The sequence below is a fragment of the Emydura macquarii genome, unplaced genomic scaffold (assembly GCF_026122565.2).
Source record: "Emydura macquarii macquarii isolate MOO-44397 ecotype Brisbane River unplaced genomic scaffold, CSIRO-AGI_Emac_v2 contig_2297, whole genome shotgun sequence".
NCBI lineage: Eukaryota > Metazoa > Chordata > Testudines > Chelidae > Emydura > Emydura macquarii.
In genome coordinates, this window is record NW_027132434.1 from 271,323 (window position 1) to 296,697 (window position 25,375).

A 25,375-nucleotide genomic window follows, 5' to 3' on the forward strand; every position below is an offset into this window, starting at 1 on the left:
AATTATCCCTAAGGAAAAGTGACATGAACATTAAAAATGTCGAGAAAAAAACTATTTTGGAGGTTAATAAATTTTAAATAGAGATGTTTCATCTAGCAAGTTGTTGGGATTATCTGTCACTGATGGCTACATTTTGGGAGGTTGTAAGATGGCAAGATGAAAACTTGTAATTTTTAATGTCCGTTTTCCCCTTTTGCATCAACATCCATACCCTGAAAGATGTAGCTATGTTGACCTAATTCCCAGTGTAGATATTTTTAGATTGATGGAAGAATTCTTCTGTTAACCTAGTTACCACTACCTGGGGAGGTGGATTAACTACAATGATGAGAGAACCCTTCCCGTCACTGTAGTGTTTCTACATTGAAACGCTACAGTGGCACAGATGCAACACTGTAGTTGTAGTTAATCCACTTCCCTGAGAGGCAGTAGCTAGGTCAACAGAAGAATTCTTCCATCAATCTAGCTCTGTCTACACTGGGAGTTAGGTCGGCATAGCTACATCTTTCAGGGGTGTGGATTGTTGCCGTGAAAGGAATAAAAGCATGTACTACTATGGTTAAAGAAAACTGCAGTGATAAACTAACTGTATCTATGAATCAATAGACTGAATATGTTGGAATTTTCAAAGTTATTTTAGAAATAATGTCTTAGTATCTTGGTATCAGAGTCCTCTCTATGGAGGCTGCCATTTTAATAATAGCTCCCAAGAAGAACTGAGTGTTATGCCCATTAGAACAGAAGGAAATTATTGTACTTCAGCAGTAAGTACAATAATTTTGTAAATAATTATTTTACTGGTTTAACCAACTGTTAAATTAAGTGAATTTAATATTTGCCTTACATCAACTTTAAAACTTAGTTACTTTCAGTGCTTTGTAAATAATAATAACATAACCATGAGTCAATGACAATACATTCTTTTTAAAAAGAAAGCTGTTTGAGTGTTGCTCACTTTTCTTTTTTCTAATTTATATTTTGTTAAGAGGAAAACATTTTAATGCTCACCACCCACACATGCACCAGTTCTATGCCATACTCAAAATGGAACAGAAAAGGCCATTAAACCCTGCCCTCACCTCAGCAAACACCATGCTGACATTTGTAGACACTTCAGATCTTGACACTTGGGACCACTGAGTGCAACTTCCAATTAGTGAAATACATGATGAGAGAAGAAAAACTATCACCCTAACACTCAGTCCAAGGGATGGGAAAGGAGAACAAGGAGGCAGGACGTGGGAAAGAGAAGATGGTCTGAGAGGATATGGCTGGATTAAGGGCATATGGAAAGAGGGAGCAAATAAAGGAAAAGGAGGAAAGAAAAAAAAGTGATTGAACTAAAAAGACATGCCAAAATTCATTTTACTGTTATGCTCTATCCCTTTCACCATCCTCCATCTATTTTTCTATTTAGACTGCAAGCCCTTAAGTGCAAGGACCTATCTTATTCTGAGGCACCTAGCCCACTTTTGCATGCATAACTAATGTTTTTTCTTTTTTTAGAATTTATGTGGAGTTATAATAGATAATGCTAAGAAAAAATTCAGAAGAGATCTAAAACATCATGAGACAGTTAAAGAATTCTTACATTGTTTTTTTGTAAATTCTGGTTTTTTTACAAAAAGCTAAAAATATTATAATGCTAGTGAAAATGTAGATTATAACCAAGTCCAGAGAAAAGGTTAAAGTCCACAGCAAGTGTAGTTGCCATCCTGCCCACCACTTTAAAAACATACATCATCATGTAACAGAATACTATGTTTTTTGAAAACCCTTTAAAATGGGGATTTGTAAAGGAAGAAAAAAATGAATGGACTTTTTTCTTCTTTATGATGTTTACAGAAGGCCTGATATTTTGTAAAAGGTGTTTTTGTTTTATTTTTATTTTAAACACATTAGAAATTCAGCTCTTCTACTAACCTACAATGATGTGTAAATAAATTAGTAGGATGAAATCACAACAACAAAGAGTGAAACCTGAGTAACTGAAGAGAAAAGGGATTTTTAGGTCAGATGTTTAAAACGCAATTTTTGTTTTTGTTGACATCTATTCTCAAACACCTGACAAACAGGAGAAAATTTCCTTGAAACAGATTCAACACTCCTCACACCTTCTATAAGATTCTAGTTTCAGAGATTCCAAGACCAGAAGGGACCACTGTGATCATTTAGTCTGATCTCCTACATAATGCAGGCGACAGAACTTCCCAATAATAATTCCTAGAGTATATCTTTTAGAAAAACATCCAATCTTGATTTAAAATGGTCAGTGGTGGAGACCTTAGTAAGTTGTTCCAGCAGTTCTAGCTTCAACTTCCATCCATTGGATCATGTTATACATTTGTCTGCTAGATTGAAGAGCCCATTATTAAATATTTGTTCACCATGCAGATACTTTATAGTCTGTAATCAAATCACCCCTTAACCTTCTTTTTGTTAAGATAAATAGTTTGAACTCCTTGAGTCTTATCCCTATAAGGCATGTTTCCTAATCGTTCAGTTATTCTTGTGACTCTTCTCTGAACCCTCTCCAGTTTATCAAGATACCTCTTAAATTGTGGACACCAAAACTAGACACAGTATTCCAGCAGCAGTCACACTAGTGCCAAATACAGAGGTAAAACTACCTCTCTACTCCTACTTGAAATTCCTGTTCATGCGTCCAAAGATTGCATTAGCTTTTTCAGTCACAGTTGCATAAGGAGCTCATGTACAGCTGATTATCTGCCACAACCCCAAAGTTGTCTTCTGAGTCACAACTTCCTAGGACAGGTCCCGCAACATGTAAGTATGGCCTACGTTTTTTGTTCCTAGGTGAATACATTACATTTAGCCATATTAAAACACATATTGTTTGCTTTCATCCAGTTTACCGAATCATCCAGATTTCTTTGAATCTGTGACCTGTCCTTTTCATTATTTACCGGTCCCCCAATTTTTGTATCATCTGTAAACTTTATTGGTAATGATTTTGTTTTCTTCCAGATCATTAATAAAAATGTTAAATAGTGTCGGGCCAAGAACCTATCCCTGTGGCAATCCTACTAGAAACACACCCATTCAATGATTTCCCATTTACAGCTACATTTTGAGACCTATCATTTAGCTAGCTTTTAATTCATTTAATGTGTGCTGTATTAATTTTATATTTGTCTAGTTTTTTAATCAAAATGTCATGTGAAACAAAGGCAAATGTCTTACAGAAGTCTATGTATGTTACATCAACACTGTTACTTTTATCAACTAAACCCGTAATCTCATCAAAAAAAGATAACATGTTAGTTAAGGACTAAGGGCTCGTCTATACTACAAACTTGCATTGGCATAGCTATATCTCTCAAGAGTATGAAAACTCCACACCCCTGAAAGACGTACGTAGGCCAGCTTACCTCCCAACATAGACAGTGCTACATTCAATAGACACATTCTTTCATTGATCTAGCTACCACCTCTTGGAGAGGTGGATTAACTACAGCCTGTCGCTGTAGTGAGCGCCTACACTGAAGCTCTACAGTGGTTCAGCTGCAGCTGTGCCACTGCAGTATTCAAGTGTAAACATAGCCAAAATCTCCTAACTCCAGCTCTCTGGCTCCCCATGGTGACCTCTAGCAAAACAGAGAAGACAAGATTTCTGTAACCTGATATTTCTAAGCTGAAAATCAAGGAGGACAAATGCAATTTAAAAAAGATCCAAACCAAATTAAAAATATATCAGAGGCCTTCTTTAGACAATTTAGAGAAACAAAAAGGGAAAAACACTTCCCCTTTCCCTGTCCCTATTATTGGGTCACCTTTTAAAGGTACTGACATTTCTAGAGTTGGTTTTTTTGTTTTTTTTTAAACTGTAGGGAAACATTTAACCTTCGTGCTTTTGCACTTGCAAATCCTGTATACTGGTCATAATTAGCAAGTATTCTTTAAAGATAAGCTCCAGGGTAATTCAAAAGATAACTCAATCATATCTAATAGCATTTGGAAGTACCATTTATAAAACACACAAATTTAACCAAAATTTTCAGTTGACAATTTAGAGAAAGAGAGCATTCTTAAGAAAAATATTTGTTACAAGTAGACTTTTAAAAAAAATTAATTTGTGAAGTATGCTGCTCCCTTTCTAAGGCAGTTCTTACAAAAGATTGTATAATGTGTGTGATGATTGTGTAAATTTAAGATCTCTTAACTGACTTTGGAAGATAGCCATATAATAGATAGGTAGTTTATAGTACAGAGCTGTTTTGTTCCATTAATTGGTCTTGGTGAATTAGTTTCTAGATGGGTAATGTCAAACACTGAGCCTGATTGACATTTATGTGGCCATCATGATGTACAGGTTCTGCAGATTCTATGCTTTCATTAAAAAATAAGTGTCTGTGACATGTTAAATATGAGCTGAGGATGAACCAATGCAGAGTATTCCAGAGTCTGCAAACAGTCTGAAAGAAACTATGGTTCTGGGAGGCAGGAACTCTCAAGCTCTTGTTCATCTAATTAGGGGTAATAACTCTATAGCCTAATGGCAGCATTAACTATTTCATTGAGAGTTGCTGTGATGAGGGCAGTGCAGTGAGAATGAGAAAGGAGAAAAACTTAAAGGAGGATGGGGAAAGAAGGAGGAAACGAATGACCTGAATGGCTGTAGTCATAGGATGTTCCCATACTGTGGGATGCTGTATGGAACGATAATGTCCTTAGCAAATAAATAGTGAAAAGGAAGGTCCAGATGCTGCCAGCCTTCAATTTAGAACTTTACTTTTCAAATAGTCAAATTTCAATAATAACTACATTTTGGGGCCTGTGGCTGGTTAGTTTTTATGTAAAGGACTCATTTTACCTTTTGTGTCTGTGCAAACCTCTCACTGACATCAGTGAGAGGGGTGCTGTATTTTGGTGGAAGGTACATCATTTTAATCTAATTAAAAATGGAATTTTGCCTTTTCCACAGAATGTGTTCCACACATCCAGTCTAGGTAAAAGACCACACATATATGTCTGGAGTCATTTTAAAAGTTATTTGTTTTAAAATAAATTATTGTTGAACTTATTTGTACTCAAGAAATAAATAAATATTTGTGATATGCTGTTATTCAGTGGATTTTAGTAACAGGTTTGAGTCCCTCAAATTGTTTCCGAAAATGGGAGAATTTGCAGCAGTATTCTGTGATATGAATACACACTATATAAATATTGAATAAATTCTTGTGCCACATTAATTTGAGTTCTTATCTCAAGCAACTGTATTTCATGTTTTGTACCTTCCTAGTACCACAGATAAAGTGTATAAAACATTTTAAACTCTAGGCTTTTTGCCATTAGCTTGTCTCTGTGTTGAATGATTCAGTGCTAAAGGTTAGAAAATATTCATCTTAAAATGCGTTGTCAAATTCTAATGGTAGTCTTGCCATTTGTCTCATTTTTAGAAATGAAAAACCCTAATGTTCTAAGTTTTTACAGCATTTTTCATTTCCATAAATATTTCACTTTCCATTATTGTGAAAGAAAAATACAGAAATTAAAGATACATTATTCAACTGTCAAGTTGTTGAAATGTCATAGACCTTATATAGGGGGCAAAAGACACCCTCAAATTAATTAGCTTTATTTAAATACATATATTCAGAAAGCTATCTTAAATAAATAAAGATTTAAAATTTATATCAGCAATCATAATTCCACTGTCAAGAAAAATATATACTAGTCCATTAGTGTAGAATTCAAGATATTAGGCTTCAGGGCCCTCTGAAAATGGAGAGACATGATGGAATTTCTCTCTTTGGAAATGCAGATGTCAGCTGTGTGTGCTTTGAATTGTCAGTAATAATGTTACCATAGGCTGACATTTTAGCCTCTGTTTATATCATAGTCTTGTTCCAGAATCATTAAAGTTGTTAAGACAGTTGTGGCATATGTTCTGTTATGGTTCAGTAACTCAAGGCATGTGTGGTACTTATATGCATATTTTGTGTGGGTGAATATAGTATGTACTGAATTATTCATATTATTTAAAGTACTGCTTTGGGAACTAAAAAGGAATATGTTCTGCTGGCAGTTTATTTCCAGATCAAATATTTTTTAAAAAAGAGAGAGATTCTCAGTCCATCTCAAACCAAGTTAAAGATCAACTGGATACACAGAGACCCAGAGAGCTTTACTGAAGTAAAGCCTGGCCGCTATGTGGTAGAAGTCTTTCAGCGTTTCTATTAAAAACACTGTGTTTGGGGGATATAATTCAAATACCACACTTTTGCCATCTACACATTTATCCATAAGAAAATGTTTGTGGGATAGTTGGACAACGTAGGCTCAGGCATGACAAAATGGACAGCAGTTTTCAGCCTTCCCACTTCCTACCTGAAGAATCCCTATTGTGTTAGTGAATTGTTTCTTTCTTACCATGACTGTTTGCCTTTTGTCTACTGTCTACAAGTCCTGAAATCCTATATTTAATTAAAAAACAAAATTTTTTTTGGCATCATTTCCCACCCATCAGATACAAAGTGGACTGCTGGGGCGTACATTTTGGTTTAATATATCTATATTGTTTGGATTTTGTTTGGACTATTTAAACAGTAGGCTCAGACATGACAAAATATCCTCTCACCACCTTTAATGGGAACGGACCTGTGACTGGACAGTTGGGAATAAGAGAAGTTCAAAGTGTATGCCAGAAAGGGTTTTTTTCCCCCTCATGCTCCCCTTCTTTGGTTCTCTGCTTAGCCTTTGGCTGGGCAAAGGGGATTGGGCCACCTAATAGGCAAGGGTGGGGGCACCCAGCAGCCAATTTAAGCTAGCTTGAGTTTTTCAAAAGCCTTTTACTCTCCAGTTAGCTGCAAGAAGCAGTTCCTGTTTAGCCATGGCTGGAGCAAGAAAACACGTGGACAATACTGGAGGAGGCTTGGGAACAGAACCAGCACATAGAGGGCAAGTAGTAACAAGATCTGGGAGATTTTAGATCCTGGGAATATCACCCCTCTCCCCCCAGGAAACTTCAATTCAGAGGGGTCTTCCTCTCCACATGACTTAGATCTTTGGCTGGTATTGGCCCTCCCCGCTCTTCCTCCCTAGTAGCAATAGTAGCAGCTTGCTCCAGTGGCGGGACAAGGAAACAAAGAGCCCTCCACACCTGGAAGTGTCTCCCCCATCTCATGCTATTCTGGGTGGGCATGTAATTGCCCCCACCTTAATGGGGAGAGAGGGGGGCAAACTACTAGGGGGAACACAGACACCCTGTAGGGACCTGTGTGGTCTCCTCAGAGTCCCTGTAGATGGAGTGGCAGAGATTGTGCATCCAGGGATGGCAGAAGTCAGAGCTAAATGGCTTGCAGCTAAGAGAGAGAGGAGCAGAAGAGGCTGCTTCTGTGGCATGAGGAACAGCACCTTATAGAAGAGGTGATGGGGAGTGGGCAACTGGGATAGCAAATGGACCCAGCCAAGCTCTCCTGGGTCTCCCACCTCTTGGAGGAGCAGTGTTTTTATATCCACAGGCTGGTAGATGGGTGCACAGACCGTACTACCTGAGCAGGCTCTTGCCACCCACAATTGCAAGGGCACTTCTCAGCCAAGTTGTGGTTCAGGGATCCAGGATGAGGAGCAGCTACAATGCACCAGAAAGGAAAGGTCAGCTGATGGATACAGGGTGCCTCAGAATATGATCTGTGCTTGAGATGGAGACACTGAGAGGGTGGGTTGATGTTTGATGTGCGCATTCTGTTGTGCGTTGAACCAGCCAGCAGCTGGCCAGGTCAGAAAGTGTATCACAACTGAGCTTCAAAGCTGAAACCATTTGCCTTTGATGGTAAGGTAGAAGGGGCATGTGCTGGGGCCAGCTCATGACCCTGCTGCATGCATTGGTGGCTGAGCTTATAGCCACCTGATGTCCTAGTTATTCATCTGGGCAAAAAATGATTTTTGAGGACTGCAATGTTATATTTAAAAATTAGGATACAGAGAGATGTGGAGCTGATTATGCAGTTGTGGCCTTCCACTCAGTTGGTTTGGTTTGAGATATTCACAAGATGAGTTTGGTGGGAGGGGCCGCTGAGCCAGCCCATGTTGACAGGACATGAAAAATGTGAACCATCCGGTAGTCAGGATAATTACAGAAGTTGGGGTGGACTGTGATAACATAGGGATATCTGATACAATGGTCCTGGGCTCTTTAAGTATGATGGATTGCATCTGTCAGATTCTGAAACTAGTGTTGGCTCTTTACCCTTAGGGATTGGGTCAGGCAGGAGATGGGTTAAAGGCTAAATGGCCAGCTCCCAGAGGTAAATGAGATATGGCATTTTGGAGTTGGACTTAGAACTTGTAATCAAGGAGGAACCTGACATCTTTGCTGACTGATGCACCCACCATCCCCCCTTTATGTGAAAGGGATGGGGAGAGGTTTCACAACAAAGCTGAGTCTATGGGGTAGACCATAGAGGGTCTACCCTAAATTATTGTTTGGTTTGTGATTTAAGCCCGGTAACCTTCATTGGAACTAGTAAATGGCTCATGTGAGAATGTGGGGTCAGGCAATGTAGTGTCCCTTTGAGGTATAATTAATAAAGTTGCAGTCTGCCATTTAAACCCATCTTGTGTCATTCATTCATCTGTTGTCTGGGTTGATGGGGAGAGCAGCTTTCAGCACCCCACTTCCTAACTGAAGAATTGGTTTATTTTTTTTCTTCTTTAACATGACTGTTTATTGTCTCCACATCCTAAATTCAGACATTTCATTAAAAAAAAAATTGCATCTTTACCCACCCAGTAGATGTAAAGTGGATTGTTGGGGTATATATTTTTTATTTAATTAAATTAAATTATATATTTAATTTTTGATTTAATTTAATTTAATTATATATTTTTGATTTAATATAGTAAAAGTTTGCATTGTTTGCCTTTAGTTTAGACTATTTTCAATATTAAATAAGTCCTTGATTTAAATTCAGAATTATGCTCATTTTCTGTTCCTTTCTAAAAGTGGATGCTTTGAGAGAGAGAGAGAGAGAAAGCCCATTCCTATCTTTTTACTTGGGTGGTGAAGGAATTATTTTCTGTGGTTTCTGAACCACATAGACACTTAAATCAGTCTAGTTTTGACCTTATAAAAGGGAACCAGTGGTAAGATACCTTAACAAGGTTTGAAATAAAAATTTGAGTGTCAGAACTGTGGGAGATAATTACTTCATAGAAGGTGTGAGAAGTAAAAGGATTCTTTAAGGCAGAGAGAATTAGGTGATTAGAAGATTGAATATGGAATCACATAAAAGAATTGAAATTGCTCACTACTAATGGCTTCAAATCAATTTATGCCACCAAAGTAAAACCCTTTTAAATGATTAGCTGTAAAATAATTGTGTAAACATAATTTCCTGTTTATTTCAGGATAAAATATTTTAAGTATTATGAGTTAGACCTAGTTTTTTGAGGTTCTTATAACAGTTGGGTGAGCGGGGAAGTAGTTTTAGGGGAAAGTAGCAGAATAATTGGGCAGTGAACTTCAACTTCTGAACTTCAAAATATGTAATCAGAAAAGATTCATTGAAAAAATCAGGTCTTTTCACCATAACTTGTGGCAAAGCTCAAGGTGGTGATGCCCTATACTTCCCCAAATTGGAAATAGAAAATAAATTGGTGTGTGTATTTAGTTAACCATTAATTTTTCTCTGTATGGACAAAGTCAGTCATTATGTAGATGTGTTTTAAAGTATGTGACATAAAGACTGGCTTGAATGAACAATGGAATGGTAGAGTTTTTGGATGCAGTGGCTAAATTTAGAGCTCACAGCTATGCCCTGCCTTATATGAAGTAAACAATATGAGTATGTTGATCATTCTTGCTTCTAGAATTTTCACTACCCTAGCTTTTCATTCATTAAACTAGACCTTCATTTAAAATGCAAAAAAAAAAAAATTTTTTTAAATCAGAAAAATAAGACAACAAATAAATGCTCCTTTCATGTTGATGTTGTGCATCCCAATCTCTTTGATTCTCATAATCAACGTCTTAGGTGAGAAGTCAACATCCAAATATCTTCAGTTCCTATTATCATCCCTGATACCATATCCTAATATACTTAAGGAAGGAAGCCTAAAGCATCAAAATTGTGCGAAGCAGTCCTGAGTAGAGAGGGTAAATAGCTCTTAGAAAGCTATTTTAATGAACAGTTGAGAAGCCGTGAGGCTAACATGGGAAGATCACAATATGAGTTGAAGAAGGCTTTTGCATCATCAGGAAAGAGCTTCTGAGAGGGAGTAACTATGAAGAGGGAGGCTTCTTGGGGTGGCCAGAGAGCTTATACCTCTGAGTGGGAGAGTTCTTCAGCCATCCAGAAGAAATCTGGGGGGCGAGAGAGAGAGAGAGAGAGAGTGTGTGTGTGTGTGTGTGTGTGTGTGTGTTTCGGGGAGGGAGGGAAGATGCCTGGAATATGGAAGATGCTTGAGGGACTCAGGATGGATCTGAAAGGCTGCCAGGTAAATCAAAAGCTCTTGATATTGCAAACTCCTGTTTAATTTCAAGCTATCACTTAAGTTTTTCCTTTGCCTTGTGAGTTTTTAAGATAGCTGTGCACAAATTTTTACTTTTCCATCATCTTGTTTACATTTACAGTGGAACCTCAGAGTTACAAACACCTCGGGAATGGAGGTTGTTCATAACTCTGAAATGTTCATAACTCTGAACAAAATGTTATGATTGTTCTTTCAAAAGTTTACAACTGAACATTGACTGAATACAGCTTTGAAACATTACTATGCAGAAGAAAAATGCTGCTTTCCTTTGTTTTTTATTAGTTTACATTTTACAGTTTACAAATACAGTACTGTACTGTATTTGCTGCTTTTTTTGTCTCTGCTGTTGCCTGATTGCATATTTCCAGTTCCAAATGAGGTGTGAAAGGTCAGTTTGTAACTCTGGAGTTCATAATTCTGAGTTCTACTGTATTAGAATTGAACTTTGTTGCATATCATCTGCTTATTTAATCTCTCTAAGTCCTTTTGTAGCTAGATGTCCTGCTTCCCTCTTATACTTTTGTTGAGAAATTAGTATTAATCTCTCCCCCTTCAATAATTTAGCTTCTCCTTCTCCTATATCTGCCTTTTGATTTGGGAGTTCCCCAGTGGGTGATATTTCTGGTGAGGAAGTCAGTTGCTATTCTAGTTTCCTCTTTTCATTGCTTACATCTTTCCAAAGCTTTCATAGTTAACAGTCAAATTTTTATGCCTTGCTAACTGCATGAAGGGGAATTTTGTTGGGGTAGTTTGTGAAAACACTGTTGCATTATTTTTTAATGTGAAGGAGGGAAGCAGCAGAGTAAGGTATGGGCTCGGCAAAATAAGTCTCAAATACTTTAGACTCTGGACATCATCGCTAATGCATGAGCTATATGCCTTGTATTGCTATAAAATTGGCACATTTGATTGAAATTAAATTTCCATAATAAGCATTAAATTTATACATAATCTGTTCATGGCAGCTAAGGTAAGTTACCATTAGCTAGCACTCTAAGTGTAACAAACCACATTATGATCATTATTAATGTTCCAGATGTGTTTTTGAATAGCCCTATTGATCTAGTGTATTACACCAAATGAGTAAAGACGGATGTAAAATGTGCAATTTGTTTCAGCTCTTAGAGATCACAGTTTAACACTGAGAATTAAGCAAGAACTTTAGTTTTTACGGTTGAACAATAATCTGTTCAACTAGTTTTTGCTGCCTTTACCTAATTTACCACGGTATTTTTGGCAGATTTTCTAATCTATAATTGTGTTAACTTCATTTTCTGTAACAAAAATGCTGATTTCTAATTTTTGGTGCAAAAGGTGTTTGTAATACATATGAAGCAAAGCTTTTAGTTAGCTTTTTAGTTAGCTGTTCAAGTTATACTGTCAACTAGCTGTCATTAAAGAAATTATGAACAAAATGGACTAAATTACATAGTAAAATAGTACTATATTGAAAATATTATGGTTACCCTAACCCAAATCTATGCTTATGAAATCATTTAGATTATTTGCTCTCTTAGTTCTTGAACACACAAGTTCACCAGGCATTTTTTTTTTAATAAACTATCATTGGATCAGACCTCTTCAGCTATAGAGAAATATATGCAAGCTGGGAAATTTGACAGAAATATGTATTTTTGTCATGTTTTGCTATTCCGTGTACCTATATGTTTATAAATATTTTGTTTATAAATATTTTGTAAGGCAAACTTCAGTCTAATAATTTGATAAGCATTTGGTTTTTTTATATTAATTTTTGTCTAACTTGGCAGGGACAGCCAGTTGGAGAATGTGATTTTAACATTCGACTAGCATGTATAGAAAAAGAAATTATATTTCCACGGCATGAAAAGATGAAGAATGGTCTTATTGACAAAGCACAGGAACCATTCAGTGTTCGAAACAAGCCATTTTTTGACATCCATGCTGCAAGAAAGGTAAATTTATTTAATTTAAGTTTTATTAACGTTGTGGTGTTGATGGTAGTAGCTTAATTCTGAGTATGGGTTTTCCCTCTGTTAGTCTAGTTATAGCAAGGTCAACTGCAAAGGGAGCACTCTGGGCTCCTTGGGTGGGATTTGGGTATTAGGATCACTCTGAGTATGGTTTGTGGCTTTAATTTACCTATTTCTTCTGGAGTAACATTTTCTCTGTTTACAAAACCATTCTTTACTTTTACGTAAACTTCAGTTTTATCTCACAATGCTGAATTGTTGTTTGCAGTGTTGTTGTAGTTGTGTTAGTCCCAGGATATTAGAGAGACCAGGTGTGTGAGGTAATATCATTTATTGGATGAACTTCTGTTGGTAAATGAGAAAAGCTTTCAAGCTACACAGAGTCCTTCTTCAGGTCCCGAAGAATCATTGCTTGGGATCCACAGACAGGACCCTGTTACCTTTTTTAATGTGTTTCTTTGTCTTCTGTTCACTGATTAAGCTGTTTACATACCAGTGTTTGAATTCCTGATTCTCATTGTGCATTTCTTTCTTCTATGTAGAAAGGCGATAGATATCCTTCTGTACAGCCATTTTAAATTCTTCCACGTTGGTCTCTCACTGATTTGTTTAAATACAATTTAAAATCATTATATGCAAAGTTAGAAACGGGTTCAACTGCTTACTTTATATATCATATTGTTAATGTTGACAGCTTATCCCTTTTTCAATGATGGTGTTTACGTTAGTTTGATGTAGACACTTCCACTTTAGCTGTTGAGTCATCTGACAAGTTTCCGTTTATCTTAGGATAAATTCATTGTTTTAAAGTAAATATCAATAAGATGTGTTTTTCCTTTGGAAGAAGTGTTTATCTGGGGATCTCCTTCAGAATGTCTTGGTTCTCTGTCATTCTGGTTTCAGACAAATGCTTGGAACTCAGGCTGCAGCGACGATTGTTTGGAATACCAATATCAGAAAGTATCCATGTTAATTTTATGAGCCATTCACATGTTTGGGAGATCATAAATTGATATCTTGACCCGTACAGTAGTTTTACTTTTTTGCCCCTCAGAGTATTTGGAGGGGTAATATTGGGCAACTGCTCACTTACTCCAAAAGCTATGATGAGCTGGCTCCCACAAGATTGTCTTGTCATCCCTCCTATCCCATGTTTGTGAAGGTACAAGAGGAGATCAATTATTTTGCAACAGCACTACTTTTCTAGTATCTGGACAAGATAAGGATGAAAAGCACCCCATAGTTGTCCAGTTTGGAACTGTACCGTATTATCTTATATTTCCTTTAGACTAAAACACTCCATTTAATATTGTCTTAAATGTGCTTCTAGAATCTGGTTATCACTGTATTCCACATAGCTAAATATTGGTACTGAAAATATGCCTTCATTCTCCCACAATCTTACTCTGCATGCCTTTCTGAATTATAGATTCAGGGGTTTACAATTTTGTTCAGATTTAAACCCATTCCCTGTTTTGGTTGTTGTCTTTTTTTAAAGTAATCAACTTCATAATTCATGTGTTGATTACTTCAGGTAGATTGCAGGAAGAAATATTCAGAACAGACAGCAATCTCAGTGGTAAACTAGAAGTGGAGTAAATAGCCTGAGTAATTTAATTAAAGTAATGAGGAATGGTGAATATTTTCACATAGGTTTGGGAATGTACTGCTTTTTTAACATTTTAAAGGTAATAATTTGTTTCTTAAAACAGAAAATATGTGGACCATTGTTATCTAATAACCTGAATCAGAAAATAGGTTTTAGAGTTCATTTTGGGTTTAGGGATTTAGCATTGCAGTTACTGTGTGTGCTTTATTCTCCCTTAATCTGAAAAGTAATTGGCTGTGACATGAACATGCTTTCTGTAAATTATAAAGATTACTGTAATTGTAATATCTAAAGTTTTGTCTCAAGGGGTCACTTAATTATTTGCTTGAGACATCAGAAACATGGACTACATATTGTAGTATTGTCATGAACATTATTATTTCAGGAAGAGAGTAAAATTTTCTTGCAGAGCTGCCATTTATTTCACAAGAGATTCTTAGAGATGGTGACAGGGATAGGAAGTAAAGAAAGAGGCAGTTGGGTGGGACTATTGTCCCAGGTAACTGGCATCGCCTTACATGAACTACTAACCTTGCTGAACTTAAGATTTGTTTTGATGCAGTACATAGTATCAGTAATCAGCTTTTATGATCAAACAGTGCTGTTATATGCAGTCCTTTCTGTCACTGTCCACTGAGAACACAGTCAAAACTATTCATTAGGGGGCCTATGAAGGCAGTCACTCAATCAGGCAGTGGCACAACTGCAGCGGCACAGGAGCCAGCAAACAGAGTTAAAAACAGGGGAGTTTGAGTGGGAGTGTGTGGTGTTCTGGTATTGGGATGCTCATTGGGGGTTGTTTTGGTGGGGTTTATTTGCTTTTGTGTCTCTGACAGGAACTAGGAGGAGAAGGCTATGACAGATACAGAGGCGGTAGTGGTAGTCACTCAAGCAGTGGAAGGAGACAATGAAGACAACTGGATTTGAAAACTGTGGGATGTACATGATCCTGGAGGGAGTACCTCAAAAGAGCTTTGTTTGTATGAAGTGCTGCCTCATAGAGTTGATGGAAGAGAAGATTCGAGGGTTGGAGATAGAGGTGGAAACTCTGGTTGAATTTAGAAGGGGGTTCGAGTAGATGATGGAACAAAAGAATGAGGAGGCTGAAGGGAAAAACCCAGACCTTCAAATGGAAGCAGAACCAACGAACTCTGAGGGGAGAATGCTGGGTGAAGAAAGTGACTAGTGGAAGCATGTGACTGTGAGAACCCAGCAGAGGAAAAGATGGGCTAGTGAAGGAGAAATAGAGCTCAGAAACAGGTTTGCAGAGTTGGAAAATGAAGAAGGGGCACAGCAGGCTCTACAAAAGGTAGATTGTGCCAGACCAGCCTGATTTCCTTTTTTGAGAAGATAACAGATTTCTTTAGAGAGAGTGAATGCAGTGAATCTAATTTACCTAGATTTCAGTAAGGCATTTGATACGGTTCCACATGGGGAATTATTAGTTAAATTGGAAAAGATGGGGATTAATATGAAAATTGAAAGGTGAATAAAGAACTGTTTAAAGGGGAAACTACAACAGATCATTCGGAAAGGTGAAGTGTCAGGCTGGAGAGAGGATACTAGTGGAGTTCATCAGGAATCAGTCTCGGAACCAATGTTCTTTAACCTTTTTATTATTGACGTTGGCCCAGAAAGTGGGAATGTGTTAATAAAGTTTGTGGATGACACAAAGTTGGGAGGTATTGCCAGTACAGAGAAGGATCAGGATATCATACAGGAATATCTGGATGACCTTGTAAACTGGAGTAATAGAAATAGGATGACATTTAATAGTGGAAAGTGCAAGGTCATGCATTTAGGGACTAATAACAAGAATTTATGCTATAAACTGGGGACGCATCACAGGATGACTATGAGCTGCCAATGTGATGTGGCCGTGAAAAAAGCTAATGCAGTCCTTGGATGCATCAGATGAGGTATTTCCAGTGGATATATAGTGAGGTGTTAGTACCGTTATACAAGATGTTGGTCAGACCTCATCTGAAATACTGTAAGCAGTTCTGGTCCCCCATGTTTAAGAAAGATGAATTCAAACTGAAACAAGTGTAAAGAAGGGCTACTAGGATGTTCCGCAGAATGGAAAACCTGCTTTATGAGAGGAGACTCAAAGAGCTTGGCTTGTTTAGCCTAACCAAAAGAAGGTTGAGGATAGATATGATTGCTCTCTATAAAATACATTAGAGGGATAAATACCAGGAAGGGAGAGGAATTATTTAAGTTCAGTGCCAATGTGGACACAAGAACTAATGGATATAAACTGACCATCAGGAAATTTCTAACCATCAGAGGAGAGAAGTTCTGGAATAGCGTTCCAAGGGAGCAGTGAGAGCAAAAAACCTAGCTGGCTTCAAAACCGAGTTTGATAGATTTATGGAGGGGATGGTATGATGGGACACCCTAGTTTGGCAATTGACTGATCTTTGACTACTGGTGGTAGATATGCCAATGACCTGTGAAGGGATGTTAGATGGGGTGGATTCAAAGATATTACAGATAATTATTTCTTGGGTGTCTGGCTGGTGAGTCTTACCCACATGCACAGGGTTTAACTGATCGCCATATTTGGGGTCAGGAAGGAATTTTCCCCCAGGGTAGATTGGCAAAGGCTCTGGAGGGTTTTCAAGTTCTTCTGTAGTGTAGGGCACAGTGCACTTGCTGTTGGATTCTCTTTACCTTAAAGTCTTTAAACCATGATTTGAGGACTTTAATAACTCAGTCATAGGTTAAAGGTTTATTACAGGAGTGGCTGGTGAGGTTCTGTGGCCTGCATTGTGCAGGAGGTCAGACTAGATGATCATATTCGTCTCTTCTGACCTTAGAGTCTGAGTCTGAGTTTATTTGGCCTTTTTACTGTTTGACTTTATTCAAACACTGTACATAATCAAATTTTATCCTGTGAGTTGTTTGTGAACAATGTAGACTTTATTCTTTACTGTTCATTATTACAGGTGGATGATAGGTCACCTTAGTTGCTTGACATATTGTTTCTTCCCTCATTGGCTGTATGTATCTGTGTTAAAGAGGAAGATGTGATTAAGTAAGTTGGCCTTTGATTCTCTCTAGGAGAGGTGGGAACAGTTTGTGGAGTGAAGAGGAGGTAGACTGGCAGGTTTAGCAGTTTTAAGTACACTTTGAACCTTTTTCTTGATTCCTAGAATAACATGGCTATAGCTTGCATATGTTTTTAAGAACAAACAAAATTTAATTCTTATTATCATTCACAATAAGTCATACACACAGGGCAGGAACATGGCAAATTGACATTTGTTTTTTAATTCACCCAAATACTCCGTTAATTTTCCCACTACTAATGTAGTGGAAAACCTGAGGGATAGCATCAAATTCAATAACATCTCTGAATTTTTAAATCCCTTATTTTAAAGTTGTTTTCTTGTTTCAGTATCTTATTTCAAAAAACATTAAATGAAATTGAAAGGCAACAAATTAAAGACTGATAAAATGAATAGTTTTTTTTTTTTTTTTTACACAATTTATAATTAACCTAATTCTAATTCTAACAGAGATTATTGAGCCCTATAATTTAGCAGGATTTTAAGAGGATTATCATTTTATATGGGTAATAAAATAAGGACATTATTACGTTAATTGGAGTGTGTAAATATGCAAGTCATATAAAATATTTAGAAGGGATCTAAGCCCTCATTCTTCATCACATAAGCAAACCATTAACTGCTTTGGGAAATGTCCTGTGACCAGTCACAGCCAGGAAGATGTCACCAAAGGTTGTAGTCTAATGAATATGCTGTCTTGCAAAAGTGAGAGATGCGTTCTTTTCTTGCAGCTCATTGTCCCATTGAGAATTGTTCCAGATCACTTTCAATGAAACAATGAGACTTGGAAGGTTAAGTGATGACACAAAAGTCAACTGCACAACCTTTTCCAAATACCATCAGACTGTATACCAGAGACTTGTCAATTCTAGGAATATTATCTGATTAAAAAAATGACAGCTAGTCCTAGAGGGATCAGAATGAGAGTGAATATAATCTGATATGAGGTGAAATAGTGTGGTACTTTTTTCAAGTATTGAGGCAAATATACAGACCTCCCTCACCCGCACAAAGTACATTGTTATTTTATGGCTCTTGTATTATTTTCCTGGTTTGTTTAATATTTGGACTATTAGCTGATTTTTTTTCATTCCTCTTTTTGTCATACTTCAGAAATGTCATGTTTGTTGTATTATTTTGTTGTCAAACTTGTACTCAACAGCAGTGTGGTCACTTTTTAAAATAAATTAGCTCTTGGCCATATATTGAAATAAATCATTAGAGTCTGAGTGAATTGTTGAGTGAGTGAGGGTTGAAGGCTACTTAGGAAACCAAATTGGTCCATCAGCAAAGCCCTAGAAAGGGATTATAGACAGGCAGTAGCACTACAACAAATTCAACAAAATGGGGAGAGATGTGAAGAAGAGATGTAAAGAGAAGAATCTGTGTAGATTTGCTGGAGGGTTTGAGTTACATATTTAGGCAGAGAAAAAATTGATTCTATCTATATGCATTTTTATGCCCCAAAAAGATGACCTTCCTCTCTATTTTTTATTTTTATTTTCCATACCTTAAGGAATGGCTGAATCACCTCACATATCCTGACACCAGAATTGGCAGTAGCTCTTCTGTCTCTGCCCCTATTTCATTGTTCCCCCCACAATCTGGTTTTTTTCAGGTTTTCTGTCCTGTTTGCCATTTTCTGTCCTATTTTCCTCTTTTTTGTTATCTTCCCCATTTTACTGTCTCTCATCTACTGTTCTGCTTGTTATTTGTCTCCTCTCCGTTTTCTTTCTCCCTCACTTTGTCCCATACCCTTTCCTTGAGAATTGAAGAAAAACTAACTTTATTAGGGCACCAAGCAACTGGATAGTAAACACTGTGCCTTCCGTGAACTACTCTTCTGCTACTGGGTACTGTTTGTGCCTCTTCCTGTGACTGCAGAACAGGTGATTTAGACCACTGATTTCAAGGCACTTTATGACAGCTTATCTGGTGAATCTATACTAACATGCAGAGCATTACCAACAAAACAGGTAGGATTGTTTGTGGGTCGGTAGCAACACCCCTCTTATGCTAGGTGAAAGTACTAGAACACCAACTTGTTACAGCTGCAGCCATGATCATATCTGGTAAACTGGTATATATTGTTTGCAATTTATTTTTAAAAGGCTCTGCCATTTGATAAATATTAGTAAAGGAGGACAGTTTTCATGTAGAAGCTGTAGAATAGTCTGTGTGTGTTCTCCAGGACAGTAACAGCAGAATGTGATCATACTTCCCTTCACACAGAATACTTTCCTGTGTGCATGTGTTTGGAGTGGGAGGGAGTTTGTGAATTTTCCATGAACTTAATCTCTAGGTCTTCATTTTGGAAAAGGAAGTCTTGAGCTTGCATTTCTTAAAGCTTCCAGGGCTGTGTACTTTTACTTTTGACATACTTTCTCCAGTCAGTTCTGGCTTAGTCACAGCTAACTACAAGATTAAATTGTTTGGCTAAATTTTCATCTTTTAGTTTTCAATTTTTGGGGATTTTTTGCAGGTTTTTTTTTTTTTAAATTGGAAGGAAGAAGTGATCCCAAGTCTTGACAAGCAAGCAGAAAAACAGAAACCGAGAAGAATTAAGTCTGACATGCTCTTGGTGCTTTCTGTTGTGTTGAGTGATGTGATGTTTTAGTTATTTTAAAGCTGTAGACCAGGTCATACCATGGGAAACCATACCAAAATTTGTATAACATGAGATAGAAGAATTGTTACTAATAGAATATTTTCCAAATATTTAAATGTCCTTATAGTAGTACTCTACAGCTTCCTTCCCCCTTCCACCTCCCCTCACCCTCCTCCCCCAAAAGAAGAAAGAAAAATTTTAAAAAAGCATGCTATTAAATAAAGCCCACCATATTCCTTAATTAGATAGATGCAGTTCATCAGGCAGACATTTACTTGCACAATTAATCGCACATCTACATGGCCAGTCAGATGTCTGACTATTTTTATATGTGTAGTTACAAAAATCTGGGTCATAAAGCAGTTTTTCGGTCAGATTATGCCCGTCCAAAATGTTCTCAGAAGCTGGGGTATGGGTGTGGAAGTGGCTGGGGGTGGAGGGCAGGTGTCACGCAGAGTGTGTCAGGGTCTTTGTTGGCTCCAGCTTCAGAGCAAGTTACAGTTGCCAGTGGCTGCTGTAACTTACACTAAGGATTGCTATTGCATAGCTGAGCTCCACTACGCTCTCTCCTCACTTCCAGCATGCCTCTTAAATGGGAATGCTGGCTCAGGAGCTAGTTCTTCCAGCTTTACACCAATAGAGAGTTTCCCTTGGCCAGGAAAATTATCTGGTCAGCTATGGCCAAATTCCAGCCCATTTGCATTGCTGAGACAGCACACGGGGGCCAGATTATAAATAAGAATTTGACCTTACAGTTTTCCCAGTGTTAATGAAATAGAAACAGGATGTTTATTTTTCAGTATTTTTTTTTTATGTTAGACATTAAGTCAAGTATCATACTTTAGTATAATATTATGATGATTAAGGAAAAGGAAAAATATTTTCATTGCTTTTTGGCTATATTGAAGAATAGCTCATTCTATACAAAGTTTTCTTTAAATCATCCATTTTTGGGAAAATATCAGATAGCATCAGTTGAAAGAAGCAGATGCACATATCTTCATTAAGGATTATATTCAGAATCAGTGACCCCATGTTACAGATATTGCTATTGGTGAAATTAAATTAGTGTAGAATAATCAGATATGGAATATATAATTAAATATTTGTCTTTCTTGGTAACTCAGGAAATAAGCAATGTAACTAGTAGGAAAATAGATTCATTTAGATGAAAATATGATACCTTTTTATATACATTATTTATTTAAACGTTATGACCGTTTATATTCAGTATTAGTTTGTAGATCTTGTAGTCTATGTTGAAACTTTTCTAAATTTACTCTTTAGCTATTTGTTTCAGCAGGATTACTTGCACTGTGGAAACAATTAATATGTTTATATGGAGGAAATCAAGTATAGGATTTTACCATTAATTTCTCCTCATATTTATCTTTTTTTAAAACCTTGTGGCATCTTAACAATGCACAATTTTTGTTTATATAGAAAAGCCAGTTGGCATCCCAGTATGGGTGATTGTCTTCATATATTTGATGTCTTTTGAAGTAGAATTAGAGGACTCAGCTGTTGTGGCTAACTGGGTCACTTTACTCATTAATTCAGGGGCAACTGTTTAATACTGTCTGTTTGTACCACTTTACAGTCTGCCACTTTCCAAACAGCCTCTTGGCAATAGAACTCCACAGGCACCATCCTTCCCCTATAGGAGTGACTTTCAAGAGACACAGATATAGTTAGTTTATTTGGACAAATGTACAAAGAAAACAGTGATGGAGGTGATTAAGTTAAAACACCTCATTATGATAGTGATTATAGTGCCTCAGAACTGCAGTCTTCCTCTTTTGTCATGTACTGTACTATGCAGTGTTGCTAGCCGTGTTGATTCCAAGATATTAGGGAGACAAGGTGAGTGAGGTAGTATCTTTTATTGGACCAACTTCTGTTGGTGAGAGACAAGCTTTTGAGTTTATACACACAGCTCTTCTTCAGCTCTGCGTAAGCTTGAAAGCTTGTTTCTCTCTCCAACAGAAGTTGGTCCAATAAAAGATATTACTTCACCCACTTTGTGTCTCTAATGTACTGCTTCAGTATTTCAAAGTTATGGACAAGAACAGCCAGTTTTAATTCAGTTAAATCACAAATTGAGCCATCATGTACCATTGGATAGCTAATGAATCTAGGAGATTTTTGAGCACATAATGCATAATATTTAAATCTAAATGTTTATATGAAATTATTCACTATATATGCCCAGTAGAATATATTAGCCTGATTTGACTCAAACAATATTACAGTGAAGTGTATTATTAAGATTTTGTATTGTCAAATATCTATTTTGTGCCTATTTGAATTGTTATACACACAGATTTGCTTGTGTGGCTGAGTCTATTTTCTGCATTGAAACTCTTAATAAAATACAAACATTAATTATCTGATCAATTAGAGTATATTCCAATAAATTAAAAATAATTCTGAAGATTTTCTCTCTTTGAATGGCTCCTTCAGATCCTTAAGGAACCTCTATTTTCCCCCTTTTGACAACGTCTTTAACATGAGTTTAACTTTCTTGACTGTGCCTGTTTTCTCTTATTTAAGAGAAGCATTTGAAAACATCTTAGGTAATTGATGTCAATTTCTCAATTGTGTATCTGAGAAGAGATTGACAGTGAGAAATGCCTAATTGCTATCTTGAATTCAGTAATGCAGATCTGCTGTCAAATTAAGTATTAACACACACACTGTGTGTTATTCTGGGATATTGTTTTGGATATACTAGGCATGTGACTTCTTGATTTGTTCCCCCAGAACCTGCCAACTAGTGATAGCTCAGCATGACACTCATTCAAGTTTGATATTTCTCTAAAATGGCCCTATTGAAATAGCAGAAAAAACAAAATAAAATGAGACTGGTTTGGATAGTATTTTCTAAGAATTATTAAGGCAATAAATATAATTCCAAAATTTAGAATGAAAATAATTCTCTTTTTAAGTTGAAACTTTCCCTCAACTTGATACTTAAAAAGTGGGCCTCCTTTATCTTTTCCGTGCATCTTACCCATGCTCCCTAAAGGAACTCCATCACAATGAGTTATTTCCTTGTGGATGGGAAGAGGTATTTATTTTAAATATTTTAATATTTAAAACGTTTGTATATGCTGATGACATCTGTATGTGCTGACACTGGAAACAACTTCCATAGGACTGAAGGGAATTACAACTAAGACATGTATACTTTGACCATTTACTTCCAGCAATGGAGACTAATTCTTAAGAAAACCAAGACAGAGGCAACTACTTTCATCTAAACAATAATTTTGTCAATCAGTTCATCTCAATCTGTGTCCAAGGATGGCTGTTGCCATATACTAAGTAAATTCAGGAGTTCATTGTTGCACCTGCCTTCTTGTCCATTTGATCATAGATCCTGGGCCAGGTTCAATAGATAACTTTCTGGCTTGTCCAGAATTGGTGCAATTTTGCACCAATTTGGCCTGGTTTCCTCTCTCTGCTGTGATCTGTAGGGCAGTGTTGCAGACAATAACTTGTGGAGGACAATACTCCTGACATCTGGAGGGTGATTTACAATGCCTAGCCTGCCTTGATACAGAGCCTATCGTCTGTTTACAGAAGCTGGACATTGAGCTCTGATGATTGCATATGTGAGAAAGAGAGAGATTTTAAAAAAGGAATTAAAATTGCATTTTTTGCTTCAGTCAGTGTTGTGACTGGGTAAAACCTTGTTATGAGTTGAATTAAAACCCCACTGAGATTGACAGGTGTGAACTTACCCTTAACTTAATATACCTGTAATAAATCCTGATCTAAGCCAAAACTATGTGAACTTGCCCTGGAGCTTTTGACTGAAGTATTGTTTTGTGGGCTTGGAAGGCAAAACAGGGTGGCGGGTGAGGACAGGACTGGGAAAGACAGAGAGAGAGCCTGAAGGAGCAGCTGAAAACATGGTGGTGGACCCTGTAAGAATCCTGAGGAGAGGTTTTTGGGTTAGGATGCAGGCTGTAAAGACTGCTTTTAGTGCTGTGAGCAAGAGAAGCTGTTTCCTGCTCTTTAATACCTTCTGCATTCAGAGACACAGGATTTTTTACATTCATTGTAAATAAACAAAAGTGGATCAGAGAAATACCAGACTATCACCAATTTCTGCTCCCTGGAGTAGAAATCCCTGAATGCCTGGAGGCCCCTAAATTTTGACTAGCTGCTTAGTTTGAAAAGGGACAAAAACAGATACCAAAACTATGCCATATTCCAGATGCCATTGTCTCCAGATGTAGTGCAGCTTACCTTTTTTTTAAATTACTTTTCTATAAACAGATGTCTAATCTATGGCCCTCAGTGGAGTGTGAGAGAGAGAGAGATTTGATTATGCATATTAAAATGTTTTCTTGGCCTTGCCCATTTAGACTTAAGTGTTTGAATCAACCCCATTGCTATGAGAAAGAGGCAGGAGATGTTGCCTCCCACCTTCTTCCTTGCAGCTGTATGGCTAGGTCTGAAGTGAGCTGCTATCCTTTCTCTACTGCAGCTGTTCAGCAACTCCTCCATTGGTTGTCTGCTTCATTGCATAGATGGGAGGAAAGTAGCTCTGGCAGCTCCATTGCCTGTTTCCTAGCAGCACTATGGGAGAGCAGGATGCAAGTTCACCTGGCTCTGCTTGAACCTAGCAGGGGGGAGTAAGTAGAGAGAGATGGCTCACATCTTCCCACACTGAGGGGAAAAGGAGAATTTGAAAATCAACAGCCTCTGATTACAGGTCTTTGATTTTTCTGCCCCAGCAGAGGTTAGAGCAGCCTAGAGATTGCAGGGAACGAGGCTTAAAGGTATCGCTGCTTACACCTACTGGGGACTCTCCCATGAGGTCTCTCCAGCAAAAAATTTGCGACTATTTTCTGATCTCTTTACACTGCTCGGAAAATCTGCCCCAAAGTATTGACTGTGATCCCAGCCATTTTGATATGTTTGGCCTTCAGCCTGAAAAACACCACTGCTATGAAGATACTATCCTTGCAGGACACTCACTCCTGGGTGTCAGATTTTTAGCCCAGAACTCCCAGATCAGGGGTAGTTTTCCCTTTTTGAGCACCGCCACCCCCTACAGTGGGACATTCCAACCCTCCAGTTTGAGTTTACTGAACATTTTAAAATATTTCAAGTTTCTCATGGAATACCCATTATAAATTTCTGTACATGCTATTTATTTCAAAATTCCTTTTAAAAAGGAGTTCTTCAGGTGTTTGTCCATGTACATTCCACTGATGATGTGCTTGTACCTTGTGCCACTTGCGTTCAGATTCTTTTGGCCAGTGGTGTCAGTTGGGGGCTGCGCCTGCCTGCACCCTGAGTGTCCTCATGCCTCCAGTCAAGGGAATAAAGGGTGGGACAACCCCAGCTACTCCTTAGTTCCTTATGACCACCCCTGGCTTTGAGTTGAAACTCTGCAGTGTCTAATTCTCTTTGCTCACTGTGTGCCTTAATATTCTCTGTAAATAGTTAGTGTTGTTACTTTATTGATTAGAGATGAGATTAGAGTGGTGTTTGCCTTTTATTTTTCAAATGCTTGTTCATGTCCATTCCATGCTAGGTGCATGTGCACCATGAGCACAGTTGCCAGAGAGTTTTCCCTCAGTGGTATCCACAGGGTTGGGCTCTAACGCCTTTTAGA

At 37.5% G+C, this 25,375-nt stretch overlaps 1 protein-coding gene across 4 annotated transcripts in view; it reads left to right on the top strand.

Moving 5' to 3' along the window:
• Positions 1 to 25,375, top strand: part of RNGTT (RNA guanylyltransferase and 5'-phosphatase) — a 411,810-nt gene that overhangs the window by 182,006 nt on the left and 204,429 nt on the right. For all 4 annotated transcript variants that reach the window (XM_067560703.1, XM_067560706.1, XM_067560704.1 and 1 more), the window contains exon 11: positions 12,267 to 12,431. In XM_067560703.1, coding sequence (XP_067416804.1) covers positions 12,267 to 12,431 — 165 coding nt within the window. The remainder of the gene's footprint in view (positions 1 to 12,266; positions 12,432 to 25,375) is intronic.